Source organism: Leucoraja erinacea, chromosome 25, assembly GCF_028641065.1.
Source record: "Leucoraja erinacea ecotype New England chromosome 25, Leri_hhj_1, whole genome shotgun sequence".
NCBI lineage: Eukaryota > Metazoa > Chordata > Chondrichthyes > Rajiformes > Rajidae > Leucoraja > Leucoraja erinaceus.
The window spans coordinates 20,982,900-21,002,459 of record NC_073401.1 but is presented as its reverse complement, the minus strand read 5'-3'; the positions used below and the strand labels follow the sequence as shown (position 1 = coordinate 21,002,459).

The following is a 19,560-nucleotide window of genomic DNA, read 5'->3' as shown; positions in this document are numbered from 1 at the left end:
CCCTCTTATAGACACAAAAAGCTGGAGTAACCCAGTGGGACAGGCAGTATCTCTGGAGAGAAGGAATGGGTGATGTTTCGGGAAGAAGGATCTCGACCTAAAACGTGGGGTGGAAGATTGCAACCTTCACGTGGTCCGCCCTGTTTCGACCAATGCAGTCAACCCGGCATGCACAATCAAATAAGATCAAATAGAAAAAGTTGTCCTACAACTTTAGGCTGTGCACGCCATGCGCAAGAAGAAGAAGAAGAGGAAGACCTAAAACGTCACCCATTCCTTCTCTCCAGAGATGCTGCCTGTCCCGCTGAGTTACTCCAGCTTTTTGCGACTATCTTCGGTTTAAACCAGCATCTGCAGTTCCTTCTTACACACCTCTTTCCTCTTGTTCCCCTTCCTGTATCTGGTGCCACAGACCCGTGGTCCTGACAGCAGTGAATCAGATTGGCTCCATGATTTCTTAGCACATATACCAAGGTATAGAGAAATACTTTAACACACAGCTCAGCAAGACTATCACCATACATAAGCACAATCCCCCAGTTAGTACACAATGTACAGAACAGGCCACTGAGTCTGCATGCATGTGGCACAATTTTCAGAGGGGGGGTTAATGCAACAGCAGCAGCAGCTGCTTATTGTATCTGGGCAATGGTGAAGAAGAGATGACCTCTTCAAAGAAGCCCAATTCAGCCACTGAAATCAGCGGATGAATGATCAAAGGTATAAGGAACTGTGCAAACACTCACACTTCAATCAGTCTGAAGAAGGGTCCCGACCCAAAATGTCACTTATCCACGTTCTCCAGAGATCCTGCCTGACCCAAGCTATCTGAGGAAGGATGTGCAGGCCCTGGAGAGGGTCCAGTGCAAGTTTACAAGAATGATCCCAGAATGAGTGGGTTAACTTATGATAAGTGTTTAGTGGTACTGGGCCTGTACACGCTGGAATTTAGAAGATTGAGGGGGGACCTCATTGAAATAATGAATGGCTTAAATAGAGTGGATGTGGAGAGGATGGTTCCACCAGTGGGAGAGTCCAGGACCAGAGGTCAGAGCCTCAGAATTAAAGGACGTTTCTTTAGGAAGAAGATGAGAAGGAATTTGTTTAGTCAAAGTGTGATGAATCTGTGGAATTCCTTGCAACAGAAGGCTGTGGAGGCCACCCTATCCAGGCCTTTCACTGTTCGGTACATTTCAATGAGATCGCCTCACAGGTTATCAGGGGAGTTTACCCTTCAACTGCCAGGTAGGTCTTGTCATGACCTTTATTGAGCTCAAGAGTCTGTTGTGTGCAGTGCGGCTGTCACAGTCCAACACAAACATTCTTCGTCAACACTTAATTCCCCACGGAAAGCTAATTGAAATCATGGGTGATCTGGTGACAACAAATGTTCAGCCAAACACATATAACAGAACATCTCATGATACTTGCAATTACTGTTTTATTTCCACAATTTTTTTTTAAATCACAAATTCTAAAAAAATAATAAATTATTCTAATTGAAAAAATATCTCTTGAGGGTCTCAGTTGCAGGGACTGGACGCTGGGACCCCAATGATTGCACTGACTTTGTGTGATGACCTCCGAACTGCAGTTGAGTGTAGTGGGTGTACGTTGGTTCTCAGAGGAGGAGGCTTCATCTATGATTAGTTTTTGGAATGCCAGCAGTTTGATTTCAATTTTTGAGGAAGAAAAAGGAAATTACAGGGACCTTGAAACAAAGGGATGGTATTTTAAGCAGCAAAGTAGAGCGTTGTGTTTGAATCGGTCTGCGGTGCATCCATCAGAGGGGAGGGCACAAGCAACGTCTTGTCTCCAGGAGTTAAAACCTCTGCTGTTTATGCATAAAATGCCCAGAAAAAGACACAGACAGACAGTAAGATGATGGCATTAATGTTGACCACATTCCTCCAGAGGGGCACCTCTGAGATGTCGGTCAGCTTCTTCTGTAGAATTTCCTCCTCTTCTTTGCTCAGCTTCTGGGCCTTCTGGCCGAACCCACAGAACCAGTTGTAGCCTTTCTTCCAGCACGGTAAGTCCTGGCGCTCATCTGTGGTGACAAGAAAAGCACAAGGAATGGAATGGGTGTTTGAAGTAAGAGGATCTGGCCATTACGTCCCTCAGTCCTGCTGTTAGACCATGTACCTCACCCTCCATTACTCATCAGATCCATCACTACACCCACTGACTTCGCTTATGAAAATCCTCTGGTGAATTCAGCTTGGAGCGCTGCCCGAGTCAATTTGGGGGAGACTCCCACCCTCCGTGGAATGATAAAAGTATTTTCAGATTTCTCTTCTAAATGGGCCCGGCTCTTCTTAGAAGACCCCCAGAGAAAGTTGTGCTTCCCTTCGTGCCCGAGGACAAAAGGTGCAGATGAAACTCCATGCTGTCCTCAAGGGAGTCAAAGGACACTTGACTTATAAAGTATGTTCTCACATGTAAATCCTTCAGTGAATTACTCTGCTGTTACTCTGAATTAGCGAATTACTCTGCTATACACTTATAATGGCAAACAGGGTAGGATGAAGCACCATCTTCACCCTGGGATACATCTCATTGATGTTTATGCCCTTAATATAATGTCCAAAAAAAAAAAGAATTTTGTGTGAACATTGTCCCGTATTTCCTTTGAATAAATACAAATGAACAGAGGTGCAGATACCTACAGGAACACATTCTTTATTTGGCTTCATGTACATAAGTTATGGGAGCAGAATTAGGCTAATTGGCCCATCAGGTCTACTCGATTCAATCATGGCTTTCCCTCTGAACCATTCTCTTGCCTACTTCCCATAACCACTGACACCCTTACTAAACAAGAATCTATCACTCTCCACCTTAAAAATAATAATTGACTTGGCCACAGCCTTCTGTGGCAAAGAATTCCACAGATTCACCATCCTCTAACCAAAGAAATTCCGCCTCATCTCTTTTTTTATAGAGGCTGTGGGTTCTTTTATTCTGAGGCTATGGCCTCTGGTCCTAGACTCTTCCACGTGTGGGAATGTGCGACATTACCTTCATCAACATCCGTTTTGCTGTCAGTATCTTCGTTCTTCCAGTCGTCAAAGCCCAAGTCTTCACGTTCTTCTGTGCTGTTGCGCAGTGTCCAACACAGTCGGTGGAGCTGGAAGGCAGCAAGAGGTGAGGCTGTGAGGAGTCTGTCACTGACACAACAGCCACGGCCTCCACAAAAATGGAGGGAATGTCAAATGACAGAACACGCCTATCATCACCAGAAACACACGTCAGGCTCAGACCACTGAACATTCATCAACATTCCCAACGCACAGGCTGTTCACGTATCTTCAATAGCACTGACCAAACCAAACATTCTGGATGTATTGACCGTCACAACACACGACCCACAAAAACACTGACCATTCCGAACATCCTCCATGCAGTGAGCATCACAATAACCAACCTAAACACTGATCACTAAAGACACATCGAACCTGCTGATCAGCCCAAGCTCACTGATGGTCTCAAACACACTGATGTTGTGAAATCCCCAGCGCAATCATCTCTTGGAACTCAGCCACAATGCCAAACGAAGGCCCTGTGAATAGGGAGTGGTGGCCGTACTGGAAGGGTTGAGACTCACGTGCTTATCCTCGATTGGCTTGGTCAGCAAGGAAATGATGAGCACCAACAGGCAGGTGGCAACAAAGAGGATGATGGCGAAGTAGAGGTAGTGGATGCCACAGATGATGAGCGGGCAGTTGCTGGGTCTCACACAGCTGCCTGTGCCGAAGACAAACTCAGGGATCATCCGAGATAAACCCATAGCCAGGCCAAAGATCAGCCCCCAAAATGCTCCCTGAAACAAAAAGACACAAGTGACTACACATGTGGAATCTGGAGCAACACCAGCATGCAGGTGGAACTCAGAAGGTCGAACGAATTGGAGGGCAACTCGGAAGTGGCGTGCAGGTGGAGGGGTAACAAAAACTTGGGAAAGTACAAGGGACAGACAGATGCTCAGAAGATTATAAAGAAGGGGCAGCATCGTGGCACGGGGTAGCGCTGCAGTAGAATTGCTGCCCTACAGCGCCAGAGACCCTGGTTCGAACCTGACTACGGGTGCTGTCTTAATGGAGTTTGTACGTTCTCCCTGTGACCGCGCGGGTTTTCTCTGGGTGCTTCGGTTTCTTCCAACATTCAAAAATGTGCAGATTTAAGTTAATTGGCTTTGGTAAAATTGTAAATGGTCCCTAGTGTGTAGGATAGTGTTAGTATACGGGGTGATCGCTGGTCGGCGAGGGCTCAGTGGGCAGAAAGGCCTGCTTCCGTGCTGTCCCTCTAAAGTCTAAAATGGATGAGGAACAATGTTGTGGTGAGATTTCAAGAACACGCAGATATAGCAACACCAGGGCTTTATCAGACTGGGAACAAATGAAAGCGGAGAGCACAGGACACAGGGGAGAGCAAAGATCCTATAGCGAGCAAGATAGCCCACTCGACAAAAAATACATAGTATGGTCACGGGCAGATTCATGGGTAATTTTCGGCCCCATTTCCGTAACCAGCTTCCGTCTCCACACCAAAGATCCCGTAGCGAAGCAAAGATATTAGTGCGGAGACGGAAGCCGGTTACGGAAACATCCTCGAAAAAAAAAAGGTTCTTTGGTAAAAATCTTCCCCTCATTTTCAGAATTATAATTTATTAACACAAACTGTTCCCCCGCAACTTTGATTACATTGCGAGTCGGGTCGGGTTACTGAAATGGATTTGAAAAAGGCCCATGTTCCGCACTACCCGTACGCCCATTGCATTTAGCAGGAGTGGTCTATCTTGAGAGAGTGAGATGGAACGCCCGCTGTGTAAATCTAGCACCAAGCTTCAGTTCACCAGGAAGTTCAGCTGGTGAAGTAATTTACATGGGGGAAATCCTGAAGTCTACCCAACTTCCTCAAAGTGCAGTGATGAAATTGGTAAAGGATAAACAAAAAAAGGACGTGTCTGGAAACGTTAAACCGCTTACTTTTTCATTGGTGCGCTTGACAAAGATGCCCAACAAGAAAACCGAGGCTATAGGGGGCCCCAGGTAGCTGGTGACGGACTGGATATAGTCAAAGAGCTTCCCACTCTGCGCCGTCTGGACGATGGGGATCCAGGCTATGCTGATGGCAATCAGGACCAAGGTGAAGACCCTGAGAACACAACAGTTACAGACCAGGGAGAGAAAAGCCTTTCCGCCCTCCTCCATTCCCACCTCTCAGCAACACAACCGGAGCGCCCACCAAGGACAACGTGGTCGGACCTAATACAAAGCAGTTGCTTATGGTCCCGTCAAACCCCACGCCTCCAAGCAATGTCAGCCAGCCCATGGCCCATGACCCATGCACACCGTGTCCAGTGGGCGCTGACCTCCTCCTGCAGACCTCGTGCGCCTGTGGTCTCCACGGACCTGGGAACCTACCCACTGTGGGGGTCAGTTACACTTCGGTTGGGGTCCAAAGTGAGGATCCAGCAAACAGGCAGGGCTATTTTCCTTTGTATCAAGTAGAAAGGAAGGGAAAGTTGGCCTGCTAATTAATATTTAATTTAATAGTGCTCAGTGATCATACACCAGTGTACTCCGGGTGACTGTGTCCATCTACAGGGCCAGGGCCAGGGGAGGCAGTGAAACTGGAGGAGAATGGAAACATTGTTTTGCACCTTCTTCATGCAACCGTTTCTCTGAACATTTCCCTTTAATATTGCAAGTACATTTTCCTTCCTCAGTTTGGGGATCTGGTTGTCATGGCGAAGTTCTCAGCGGTGGAGAGTCCCCTTACCTCCCTGCTAACATCAGTTCTTTCTCCGTGGCCTTGGGCCTGATCTTGGTCCAGATGTCCATGGTGAAGAGAGTGCTGGCGCTGTTAAAGATGGACGTCAGCGAGCTCATCAGGGACGCCAGCATCACGGACAGCATCAAACCACGCAGGCCTGGCAAAGACACGGCAGCTTAGGTGGAAGCACATCACCCAATCTACCTTAGAGCACGAGGACATACAGAGTCGAGCTGTACTGACAGTTGTCAACACCGTTCCACGTTCATTGGGGTAGCCGCAGTGATCCGATATAGGTAGAACATGGCCTTCACATGCTGTGGATCATGTACACTTGGATCTGCTCATCTCTATTGTAATGTAGGATAACTGGAATTTGGAGCTGCATTGCACTTTGTTCATAGATTACACAAGATCATTTGATCTCGTGGAGACACAATAGACTGTGTGGGTCAGGAGGCATCTGTGAGAGGAAATGCGCAGATGTGTTTCGGGTGGGGACCCATCTCCAGATTGAGGTCTCCAGGGCTTTGTTTATTTGCAAGTGATCTCCTGGACTGAAGGAGGAGGGGCCAGGAAGAATATTCCAGAGTCAATATGTTCTTCCTTTTGCCACTAGCTGAAGTGTACGCAGTGGGTCACTGGGAGGGCAGTGGGTGATGATGAAGGGTGAGCGTTGTGATAGTCCAGCCCGTGTACACTGCTGGGTTGGTTGAACCAAACACCGGTTTCTTCTGTACATTCCTCCGATCCCTACACTGCTACTACTGCCACAGAACTGGTACAAAAAGAGGCAGCACTTTCCCATGGCATCAATACCAAGGTTCCCATTAGACCTTTAACCGGAGGGAGTGGCGGAACAGCGGTGGACCGGGTCCAGAAACTCAGCACTGGCCTTTATAGCTCGCCAACTCTGCGCCCGATTATTGTTTGGTGTTTACTTTATTTCTGTTTTTAAGCAGCATTGGCAAGGTTCACAAAAAATAAGGAGCGCACGGAAGCTTTGTTACGTTGACATTAATTGGATTTTGCTGCTTCACAAGCCTGGCCCTCCAGCTGTGAAGTGGTCTAGGTCTTGGCTTGGTGTGAGAGAGGGGCCATCGCCATCACTTATTAACCATGTCTCTGCAAACACACATGTCGAACCTCGAGGGACCCAGGTGAACCTGGTCTCCAGGTGAACCCCAGATCCCCAGGTAAACCCACATGTCCAACCTGGAGTCCCCGTGGTGGGATGCTTCAGAGAACATCAGGCAGGGGATAAGGACAATGGTCTCTCTGTAAGTGAGGACTCTAGGCAGGTGGATAGACCAACGATGACTAAGTGCGACAACAAGGTGGAAAATGTTTCTCCAACAAACATCCCCAGATCATTCCTATTCTACATCATTGAAGGTGGGTACTCACCGGCTGGCATCAGCCTCACCACCAGCGTGGGGTAGGCAATGTTGCTGCATCCAACCTCCGTGTCACAGTACTGCTTGCAAAGGCTGGGGACCACACACGCTATGGTATCTGTCAGGTAGACATCAAAGACAGCCATCAGCTTCAAACCATCCACACAGCTTCAAGAAGAAATGACGATTTGTCTTTGGAACTTAGAGAAACAGGGCAGAAACAGGCCCTTTGGCCCACCAAGTCCGCGCCGACCATCGATCACCACGTATACTAGCACCACCCTGCACACGACAATGTACACTTTACAGAAGCCAATTAACCGACAACTCTATATGTCGGAGCGTGGGAAGAACCCAGAGCACCCGGAGAAAACCCACGTGGTCGCAAGGAGAATGTACAAACTCCATAAAGACAGCACCCATCATCGTGTCGAACCCGGGTCTGTGGCACTGCAAGGCAGCAACTCTACCACTGCACTACACTGACTTTTCACACTGACAGGATATAAAAATATCATGGTTAAATATTTGGATTGAAGTGTGATCATCACTACATATAGGGAAACCAATCAACTATGCTGGGTCTCCACCCGAAACGTCACCCACTCCTTCTATCCAGAGATGCTGCCTGTCCAGCTAAGTTACTCCAGCATTTTGTGTCTATCTTCAACTAAGCACAATATGGTCCACAATGAAAGTTTGGACAGTGACCAGATCATGTTGATTGAGGTGATGGTGTCCAAAGGTTGAAAGGTTCAAAGGTCTGTTTATAGTCATGTATACCAATTAAGGTACGGTGAAACTCAAATTACCATACAGCCATACTAAAAAAAAAGTACCAAGACACACAACTACATAAAAGTTAACATGAACATCCACCACAGTGGATTCCCCACATTCCTCACTGAGATGGAAGGCAATAAAGTCTAATCTTCTTCCTCTTTACTGACCGGTGTTGGCCTGAATGGTGGGAGATCTTCCCTGGTGTGGCATACATCACATTCACCATGTAGGCTTAGGCAAGGGGGAAAGACTCCACCCTTGCTGAGGGAGGGGGGTTGGTTTATGTGATGGTCTGGGCTGCAGCCACAATTTCTTGCGTTCTTGGATGGAGCCATTCCCAATCCATGCTGTGATGCATCCCGATAAAATACTTTCTACGGCACATCTGTAGAAGTTGGTGAGAGTTGTTGGTGACATGCCGAACTCCCTCTGCCTTCCAAGGAAGTAGAGGCATTGATGTACTTTACTAATGAACTAAACGTTGGGAATATATTCAACCAGTGTTTAACAACCCCACAGCATCTGACTAATGCCAAAAGTGCCTCCACTGAAGGAGGATTTGCCAACTGAAGGAGAAAGCAAGGATAGAGGAAGCAGCAGGAAGTTGGACAGGTTGCTCCTGTGAGCAGACACTAACTGTACACAGGAGATCCCCCGACCTGTGTATAGGATCCGACTGATCATTCCAGGGAAGACCATGAGGTACATGGGCAGGAGTTTGAGGTAGCCACAGAGGACACAGCCAGCCTTGACATGGCTCATGTTTTTTGCAGAGAGACAGCGTTGAACGATTACCTGTGAGGGGACAAAAAAACACAAACTCTGAATGAAGTCTTCAAAGTGATCATTGTAAAGATATCCTCAGCCACCGGCTCATTTGGTAGCTGCTGTGATGGGTGGTGTGATGTGCTTTTGGTTGATGTACTTATGTAGTTGGATGGTCATGAATTCAAATTGCCTTGGATCGGCCTGAACTCCCATACTCTGCCTTCCGAAAGGGATTCATTTTGGGAAAGCGTTTATTCAGCAAATTTTCATCCAAGTCTGCCTAATTGCATCAGGTCTACGTTGGTGCAGTGAATTCCTATGAGAAAGGAGTCAAATGCTCTTTGCTATAGTGAAGAATACCTCCATAAACCAATGACATGTTTAGTTTAGTTTAGAGATACGGAGCGGAATGGGCCCATCAAGTCCGCGCCGATCAGTTATGCCCACATACATGGACTGTTCTCCACACTAGGGACAATTTACAATTTGTACTACAGTCAATTAACCTACAAACCTGTACGTTTCTGAAATGTGGGATGAAGCCAGAGATCCCGGAGAAAACCCACACGGTCACGGGGAGAACATACAAACTCCATACAGACAGCACACGTAGTCAGGATCAAACCCGTGTCTCTGGCGCTGTAACCTGCCATTCAGCCCCCGTGCCAAAAATGTCAACAGTGCCATTCTGTGGAATAGCTGGTGATTTATCTGCCAGTATCAGTCGATTGGGCTGCACTCCCGAAGAGAAATAGGTTTAGATGCAGAAGGATGGGAGCCTGATTGTTGGCTGATCAACGGTTGCCAACTCACTGGGGGATAAAACTGTTTGCGGTGCAACACTGCAAAACTGCTTCATCAAGTCTGAGGCTTTGAGAAAAAGATCACATATTTGTGCAGGTTGCCATGGATACCGTAAGACGTAGGTCCCCAATAAAATGCTCGCCTACTCCAAAGCTGTCAGTCTTTAGTAAGGTTTCAATTCAATGTATTGCAAAAATGCTTCTCAACAAAACATGTACAGTAAGCGCACATTATAAAAGACCCCATAGAGGGGGGAATGGTGTCTGTTATTGCCAATTGTCCACTATAATCGTGTAAGGTATTCTCATTGTATAAGTTTTAGAAACAAACTGCAGTTACTGGCTAGTACACAAAAGGACATAAAGTGCTGGAGTAACTCAGCGGGTCAGGCAGCAGCTCTGGAGAACATGGTGACGTTCTGGGTAGGTGATGTTTTGGGAGCAGCCGGGGGAGGCGGTGCGAACTGTGGGCAGCCGTTGGTAGGTCAGTCCGCTATAACCAAAATCTGTTATAAAGAGGTCCGTTAAAACAAGGGTTCTCTGTACTTAACGGTATAAAAACATGCTCTCATTTGATAGGAAATGTCTCTGGTTTGAGGTGACCTCACCATGAAAGGCAAGGGTGGGGAGCTAGTATGCCACTAAACTATTTAAATAAAACAATAGAGGACTGCAGGTCCCAGTCAGACACAAACTCACACGGCAGGATCACCATCGGACAGAGATGATGCTGGGACAGGAGGTATCCAAGGTTAGATTGGGAAGATTTGACCCACCACAAGAGGCAGCAGTGAGCAGGTGTTGTGAGCTCAGGTTATATACAAACAAAGAATGTGAAGGAGGAAACCCCTGAAGCCTACTACACCATATTATTAGATCACAGGTGATCTTAATGTAACCTCAACTTCCTACTGTCTATTCATGTTCATGTGATAGGAGCAGAATCAGGCCATTCGGCCCATCAAGTCTATTCTGCCATTCAATCATGGCTGATCTATTTTTCCCTCTTAACCCCATTCTCCTGCTGCTCCCAATGTGCTGTTAGCCAGTAGGTTCCAAGGGTGGCGCAGCGGTAGAGCTGCTGCCTTACAGCGCCAGAGTCTCGGGTTCAAACCTGACTACGGGTGCTGTTTGCACGGAGTTTGTACGTTCTCCCCGTGACCTGTGCGGGTTTTCCCCGGGATCTCCGGTTTCCTCCCACACTCCAAAGACGTACAGGTATGTAGGTTAATTGGCTTCAGTAAAGTTGTAAATTGTCCCTAGTGTGTGTGCGTGGGGATCACTAGTCGGCACAGGCACAGTGGGCCGAAAGGCCTGTTTCCACACGGTATCTCTAAAACTAAACTAATTTAGACCTGCCTGGTGGCAATAATATATTTCCAAGCCAAGATTGTGTGAAACTTGGAAAGGAACTTGCGAGCAGTGGCATTTGTTCAGGTGAATCACAAAATAAATACCAGTTAAACTACTATGTTAAAATCATTGTGTGGTTCAAAAAGATAAATGTCTCCTATTATGTTTTAGTCAAATATTTACCCGCAGATACCGGTTTAGTGTTAAGCTTCTATAAACGACAGATGCGGTCGGTACAAAGGAAGCAGCCTGGGCTTTCCTGCTGCTCAGCAGGTGAGTGTGCAACCTACCTGGTCCGTGCACCAGTACCAGATTGCCAAGATGCTTAGTCCAAAGATCAGGCCAGGCCAGGGTAAATCCGCTGTGAGGGGATTCCGGAACAAGTGGAAGGAGTCGGACCGGGGGGTGTAACAGTTGGCGCTGATGTTCAGGACGGGGTCGAAGGTCTGGGTGGTGATGGCGTTCATGTACTTCTCCCTCATGGCCTCGTAGCCCCCAACTGCATTGAAGGCTGCAAAACAAAATGTCTGGCCTTGGCCCTTACCTGTTGACTGAAGCGGTAATTGATAGATACAACATTAAGTTCCTCGTACGAGCTACGACTCACCCCTCCATAGCTGAAAAAACTGGCACATCTACTCCCCTGTCCCTTCCTTGGGACACTCCATAGTCACCATTTTTTAAGGGCTCACAGTTGTAAAGCATGAAATCAGGCCCTTCAGCCCATCAGGTGCCCGGCAACCATTTCTACTAATCCTGCACTAGTCCCATTGTGTTCTGCACACATTACCCGACTGTGGTTCAGAGGCTGAAGCCATGAGAATCTGATTAGATTTGAATATAGGCCAGAGGAGGGAGGGAGTGGCAATCCAGTCTCAGAAACATTCTGGAGGCTCATTCATGCACTCAGTCCGTCTTGAATCACTTTCTACATCACGCTGACCCAGGACTCTAATCTTCACTGTTCCTTTCTCAAGAGCTTTCCGACACTCCCTCTCTCTGATGGTGATTCAGCTTCCTGTAATGTTGGCTTCCATTTCTTCCACACTTTGCTTTCATTCCCAATAGACATTCTAGACCCAGGTCTTTAATACAGCCCCCGCTTGAAACCTGCGCCTGATCACTCCGACGTTTAGGGAAATGAGATGTGACTTTTAGGAAACAAAGTCCTTGTTCCTGACACGATTGGCAGCAGGAGTGATGTTCCCAAAGGTTGAACAGTAATCGTCTAGAACAGGAAGCCACGGTCTCAAAATGGGGGGAGGGCAGCAATTCAGGACAGAGAGGAGGAGAAGTCTTTGGAATCATCTCCTCAAGAGTAGTTCTATCACTAGATAGCAAGGGACCAAAAGATACATGGTTACATGAGGAAAATGATCAGCCTGAATCTTATTGTATAGTCAGTAGGCACAATGGGCCAAATGGCCTGACCCTCCCTGCTTGTATAATAATTTGTATAATAATAATAATACATTTTATTTATGGGCGCCTTTCAAGAGTCTCAAGGACACCTTACAAAAATTTAGCAGGTAGAGGAAAAACATGAAAGGGGAATTAAATAAATAGTAGAGACATGACTAGTACACAAAGTAAAGGCAGAACTCAATTCAAAACACAATATGAGGCAATTAATGCACAGATGAAAAGGGAGGGGGACGTGGGGCTAAGGATAGGCAGAGGTGAAGAGATGGGGCTTGAGGCGGGACTGGAAGATGGTGAGGGACACGGAATTGCGGATCAGTTAGGGGAGGGAGTTCCAGAGCCTGGGAGCTGCCCAGGAGAAGGCTCTGTCCCCAAAACTGCGAAGGTTGGACTTGTGGATGGAGAGGAGACCGGCTGATGAGGATCTGAGGGACCGTGAGAGTTGGTAGGGGGAGAGGAGGTCAGTGAGATATGGGGGGGGCCAGATGGTGGAGGGTTTTGAAGGTGAGGATAAGGATTTTGTAGGTGATCCAGTGGGAGATGGGAAGCCAGTGAAGTTGTTTGAGGACTGGAGTGATGTGATGCCAGGATTTGGTGTGGGTGATGAGTCGGGCGGCTGCGTTCTGGACCAGTTGGAGTCGGTTGATGTAGGTGGAGCTGATGCCAAGGAGAAGTGAGTTGCAATAGTCCAGTCGAGAGGAGATGAAGGCATGGATGAGTCTTTCAGCAGCGGGAGGTGTGAGAGAGGGTCTGAGTTTGGCGATGTTGCGGAGATGAAAGAAGGAGGTTTTAATGACATGGCGGATGTGAGGCTCAAGGGAGAGGGTGGAATCAAAGATCACGCCAAGGTTGCGGGCCTGGGGCGATGGGGAGACAGTGGTGCCGTCGATGGTGAGAGTGGGGTTATTGATTTTGCTGAGTGTGGCTTTGGAGCCTATGAGGAGGAATTCTGTCTTATCGCTGTTAAGTTTGAGGAAGTTATGTTGCATCCAGGTTTTTATAGCTGACAAACAGGAGTTGATATGGGAGAGGGGGGGGTTGTGGGGGGATTTGGTGCCGAGGTAGATCTGGGTGTCATCGGCGTAACAGTGAAAGTCCAGGTTGAAGTGGCGGAGTATCTGACCAAGGGGGAGGATGTAGATGATGAAGAGGAGGGGGCCGAGTACGGAGCCTTGGGGAACGCCTTGAGTGACTGTGGCTGTAGCAGAGGTGTGGTTGTGGAGCGAGATGAAGTGGGATCTGTTGGAAAGGTAGGAACGGAGCCAGCTGAGTGCAGAGCCTTCAATGCCGAGGTCTTTGAGTCTGGTGAACAGGATGTTATGGTTGATAAAGGTAGGATTCCGTATTCTTGTACACAAGATCGTATTCACTGGAATTTACAAGGATGAGAGGAGATCTTATAGAAACATATCAAATTATAAAAGGATAAACTAGATGCAGGAAAAATGGTCCCAATGTTGGGGGAGTCCAGAGCCAGGGGCCACAGTCTAAGAATAAAGGGGAGGCCATTTTAAACTGAGATGAGAAAAAAACTTTTTCACCCAGAGAGTTGTGAATTTGTGGAATTCCCTGCCACAGAGGGCAGTGGAGGCCAAATCACTGGATGGATTTAAAAGAGAGTTAGATAGAGCTCTAGGGGCTGGTGGAATCAAGGGATATGGGGAGAAGGCAGGCACGGGTTATTGATTGGGGATGATCAGCCATGATCGCAATGAATGGCGGTGCTGGCTCAAAGGACCGAATGGCCTCCTCCTGCACCTATTTTCTATGTTTCATATTCCGTCCGCTTGGGCAACTTGCAACCCAACGGTGTCAACATTGAATTCTCCAATTTTAGATAACTACGAACCTCCCCTCCACATTCTTCCTCCACCACTCTTTCATTTTCTCTCCCTTGTGCCCCACCTGGGCTTGTACCTTCCTCCCCTCCCCCTGTACCTACATTCCTTCCTTTGACTTCACAATTTGCAACTCTTCAATCCTTTTGTCTTGTTACTTCTTTTGTCTTTTCATCTCCTCCCTTTATTCAACCATCGGCCTATCAAAGCCACCCTCACCTGTCTCCACCTATTACCTACCAGGTCTTGTCCTGCCCCTCTTCCCTTCCAGCTTTCTTCCCCGCTCCCACTGCAATCCAAAGATCCTATAGCTGCTATAAGATCTTTGCTGCAATCAGTCTGAAGTCGGGTCCCAACCCGTTACGCCACCTATCCTTGTCCTCCAGTGATGCTGAGTTACTCCAGCACTTTGTGTCTTTTTTAAGTAACTTGATAGTTGGCATGGATATGATAGACTTATCTCCATTTAGGGTAATAGATTCTCAGTCCCTACACCCCCTCATCCAACTAGCCCGTCCATCTCTGGCAGCAAACTCCCTAGACTTGAGTGCCTAGACCTTTTTTGAGCTGATTGGCAATTCTGCCCCCAAGTTACTGATCCAATTTTCCAACACTATTTGAATCCAAGGCAGAGGTGCAGTGAGGGGTGTGGAGCTGTTGTACAGCATTGCGGACAATGAGGGCAGTAGAGCAAGCAGCAATGACTGGAGAGCTTACCATATCCCATGAGGATGAAGGAGCCCACGACCATGATGATGGTCTGCAACGTATCAGTGTAGATCACGGCCGCCAAGCCACCTGCCAACAACACACAGCAACCGTCCATTAATCACACTGAGATATGGTAGCAGAGGTAAGAACACTAGCATGTTCACAAAGGCTGTCCCGAGGAACAGCCCTGATTTGGGCTGGACGTCAGGAAGGTCAGCCATTGCCGACTTAACCAGAGGGCCCCTGGAGATCAGGAGTGAGAAATTGTAGGGGCCGGGTGTGAAGCTCCAGAAGGATCAATGGAGGTAGACCACTGTAAGTACCTGGGTGGCTATAACATTGGACAGCCTTTAATGCACACTTCACCTTTTAGTGAAGGAAAAGTCGACAAGGTCTCCCTTCCTTCAGTATGATCCCCTGCTCCATCCGCACAGAGGCCCCGGCAGCAGATGGAGCAAGGGCTGACTGAGTCTGTGTCCGTGGGCTGGGTTGGTGCTGCGGATGCTTCAGGAGGGGACCCGGCGGCGGTCGTGGAGGAGGTCGGTGCAGCGGTCTATGGGGGCACGGGTCAAGGTCAGCAGTCGTTGCGTGCACCGGCGGTCGAGGACAGGCCACGTGGGAGTTGAATGTCGCGCCACCAGGAAGAAAGGAGGACCTGGCGTGGGATACTTTGTGACTTTGTCGGAACCTTTAAAGTGGCAACTCATTGCATACCCTGGATATGCAAAACAAAGAACATCACTGCGACTCATCACATGTGCCAATAAATATTCAATCATTCTTTCATTCAATCAATCATTCATTCATTCACAATCCAAAGTCCCGAGATCAAAGCCAGGAAATCAAATTTGCAATTTAAATGCAGCCGATGATCCGGAATTTGGGAAAACCATAAAAATGCCAAATGTTGTGAGCCTCTGGAATGGTCTTGACGCAAAACCCATCTATGTTTTCCATGGTTGCTGCCTGTCCCGTTGAGTTACTCCAGCATTGTGTGTCTTTTCTTGATAAACAGTGTCGGCAGTTCCTTGTTTCTGCACCTCTGTATATTGCAAAAAACAATCTGGTTCACTGGTGACCCATAGGGAAATGCATGCACCATCCTTATTCTGCTGGGTAGATGTGTGATCAGATACATCCATGGGGTTAATTCTTGCACCCTGAACTACCCCCTGAAGCACAGGGCAATTACCACCAGCCTTGTAATTGATGCCAGATTCCACAAAAATATTAAGATAAGGAAGTGTTGGTGCCCTCGTTAACACAGTAGTTAGCAGATAGAACAGTAACAGGCCCATCAGCCAACTATGTTCTGTGCAGACCATAATTGTGAAATTGAACTCATCCTACACTGCCTGCACGTGATCTGCGTTCCACCATCCCTGCCTAGTCCAATCTATGAGCTTGTCTAAATGCTTCTCAAACCATCACTCTCGTGTCTGTTCCCACCAGTGCTCCTGGCAGCAGGATGATGCGGAGATCAGCAGCGGTGACCTGGAAAGGTCCCGAGGTCAAAATGGCGTGAGGACCCTGACCCTGACCTCCATGCATAGAGCAGTCAAGCTACACGCAAGAGTGAATCTCCAGGAGATCAGAGAGCCCGATAAGAGCAAAGAATGCAGTGGGTTTTGCCTTTTTAAACAGCAGGATTTCAGCGGAGATAGGATTAGAAAGAACTGGTCACTGGAAGAGTAAGAGCTGCCTTTCTTCTAACGGGGGGGGGATGAAAATTACACAGCATTATTTCTGGTCGAACCACTGATGATGTTACAAGTGGGATTTCCACAATAGAAAAAACATTCTGGGAAGAATGAATCCCTCAGGGAAAACTGAAGAGTAATGATCCCAACCCGTACCAGGGCCCTGGAGGTATTAGTGAATTTGCTCTGGGGTGAATGGATTTTCAATAGCACAGCGGATTTTTGTTGGAGCGGTGTTGATAATTTAAAAACATGTTTTAATTTGATTTTTAAATGTTTTGATATGTGTTTGAACCACTTTTCAGTTGGAAATTGGTTAACAGCAGCTTTCTGTTGGAGCTGTGTGAAAAACCGCTTAAGCTGAAAACTAGTTTAAAGACATTTCAAAACAATTACAAATGTTTGAAATATTAAAAAATCTTATTAAAACAGCTGTAATGAACAAATTTCTAGCTGAAAACTCAATTTAAGACATTTCAAAAAAATGTAACAATTGAAACATTTTTAATTCTTATTAAATAATTCTTTCTTTATAATAATGTTGTGTTCCAGACATCTACCACTATCTGTAAAATACTTGCCCTGAACATCGCATTTAAATGTTCCCCCTTTAACCTTAAAGCTGTGCTCTCTAGTATTGGATATTTCCAACCAGTGTCATGGATTCTCACAGACTACCTTATCTATGTTTAAGAAGGAACTGCAGTTGCTGGGAAATCAAAGGTAGACAAAAGTGCTGGAGAAACTCAGCAGGTGAGGCAGCATCTATGGAGCGAAGGAAGTAGGCAATGTTTTGGGTCGAGACCAAAGGAGAAGGGTCTCGACCCGAAACGTTGCCTTTTTCCTTCGCTCCATAGATGCTGCCTCACCTGCTGAGTTTCCCCTGCATTTCTGTCTACCTTATCTATGCCTCTTATGTTCTAGAGTCAATAATCCAAATTCCTCCGATCTTCAATCCAGGCAACATTGTGGTAAACCTCTTCTTCAGCCTTTCCAAAGCCTCCACAGCCTTTCTGTAATGGTGCCACTAGTTCTGCACACAATACTCCAAATGTGGTCTAACCAAAGTTTCATAAAGCTGCAATATGACTTCCTAACCCTTATACTGAATGGCCCAGCGTCTTCTTTTCTGACGTGGGTTGGCACAGTGGCGCAGCTCATTGCCAGAGACCCAGGTTCTATTCTGAATGCTGTCTGCTTGGAATTTGTATGTTCTCCCCGTGACATTCTCTCCAAGTGCTCTGGTTGCCACCCACACTCCAAAGACGTACAGGTGTGCAGCTTAATGGCTTTGGTAAAAGAAAAATTGTAAATTGTCCCTTGTGTGTAGGATGACTGGTGTACAGGGTGATCGCTGGTCAGTGTGGGTTGAAGTGCCCGTTTCCATGCTGTATCTCTAAAGTCTGAAGTCTAAAGTAATTGACTGGGTGGGAAATAAATGCGAAGGATCCAGGGTGGGTGGGAGGATGTAGCTCAGATGGTTGGTCATGGCCGTGGGGAAGGAATTCCCAACCTGGTGTCCTTGTTCCTGGTGAAATATCAGATACAAACTGAACTGGGAACTCAGGCAGGAGGGTCGCATTTGGAAGTTCTCCACCTTGACCTGGGAGATGTGGGTGGGGAGGTGAATGTAATCCTCTGGAACTTGACACATTCTCCCCAACCCTACCCTGGTTATCGCTGACATCAGTGAACCCAGCCTCTGCACTGATTACGAGTTCCTCGGCAATCCATTGGTAACTGAATAACCCACACATCTCTTAAACCAGTATCTAAGGTCAGTCAGCACATTCCTCAATTGACAATGGCACTGAATCTGTGCAGCCACCTTGGAGAGTTCATTGCCAAGAGTTGTAAAGAAAGTCTCACATTGCGTGCGCTCACTCACACCCGCAGAGACTCAGTCATGAGATAGGGACATAAATGCTGGCAGAAGGACAGATGCACTCACACACAGGCTCAAAGGTGTGCGATAAACATGCCTACATGCACATATTAAAGCACTCAAACACGCATGGGCATGTGGAGCGGGTTTAGAGCTGCTGGCTGTGAGGCAGTGAGTTCCTAGCTCAGGACGGCTGCAGTCTCAGTCACTCATTATATCAACAGAATTGAATGTCGCTCACTGCTCTGTATTGCCTGTAGTGCAGACGAATGAGAACAGAACTCGCTAAAACATAAACTTCTCACAGCGCTCAATGTACAGTAAATGGGGTGAATGCACACAGACCTTTCCCAGGGCAGGGAGATCAAGAACTAAAGGGTCTATGTTTAAGGTGAGGGGAGTGATTTGATAGGAACCTGAGGGCCAACGTTTCCATGCAGAGGGTGGTGGGTATATGGAACGAGCTGCCAGAAGAAGTGGTTGAGGCAAGTACAATACCAACATTGCAAAGACATCTGGACAGGTGCATGGATAGGAAAGGTTTAGAGGGACAGGAGCTAAATGTTGACAAATGGGGCTAGTTTAGATGGCATTTTGCTCAGTTTCTGCATTGTATAGCTATGATCCATAACAGCTGGATGGAGGGATGATGTTTTCCCTGGTTGAGGTGTCTAGAACTGGTGGACACAATCTCAGATTAGAGTTTCCTTTGAGATACAGCATGGAAACAGACCCTTTTGGCCCATTGAGACCCTGCTGACCACAGATCACCCACCCAGAGCTTGTCCATTTACTGATGAGATGAAGGGAAACTCTCTTCATTACTACTCCAATCTCATTTCTCCATTTGAGGTCCCAATCCGTTTAAAGAAAGTCACTATTATCCCAATGCTGAAGAAAAGCCAGGTGATGTGCCTTAATGACAACCGCCTAGTGGCTCTGACATCCGCCGTCATGAACAGCTTTGAGTGACTAGTGATGGATCACATAATCACATTAAATCCAGCCTCACAAGTCAGCCTTGATGTACTGTGGTTGACTTACCATCGCAACATATCCACAGAGAACTCCCTGGCACATCTCTGGGACATCTGGATAACAAGGACTCCTATGTTACAATCC

The 19,560-nt window shown here is 47.2% G+C and overlaps 1 protein-coding gene across 1 annotated transcript in view; it reads right to left on the bottom strand.

Moving 5' to 3' along the window:
- Positions 1–1,476: 1,476 nt before the first annotated feature.
- Positions 1,477–19,560, bottom strand: part of slc5a1 (solute carrier family 5 member 1) — a 37,260-nt gene continuing 19,176 nt past the window's right edge. Inside the window, exons 7-15 of the mRNA XM_055655993.1 lie at positions 14,860–14,940; positions 11,173–11,393; positions 8,618–8,753; positions 7,186–7,293; positions 5,785–5,935; positions 4,989–5,157; positions 3,608–3,823; positions 3,022–3,130; positions 1,477–2,050 (exon numbers count right to left, since the gene is read on the bottom strand). Coding sequence (XP_055511968.1) covers positions 1,839–2,050; positions 3,022–3,130; positions 3,608–3,823; positions 4,989–5,157; positions 5,785–5,935; positions 7,186–7,293; positions 8,618–8,753; positions 11,173–11,393; positions 14,860–14,940 — 1,403 coding nt within the window. The 3' untranslated portion in view covers positions 1,477–1,838. The remainder of the gene's footprint in view (positions 2,051–3,021; positions 3,131–3,607; positions 3,824–4,988; positions 5,158–5,784; positions 5,936–7,185; positions 7,294–8,617; positions 8,754–11,172; positions 11,394–14,859; positions 14,941–19,560) is intronic.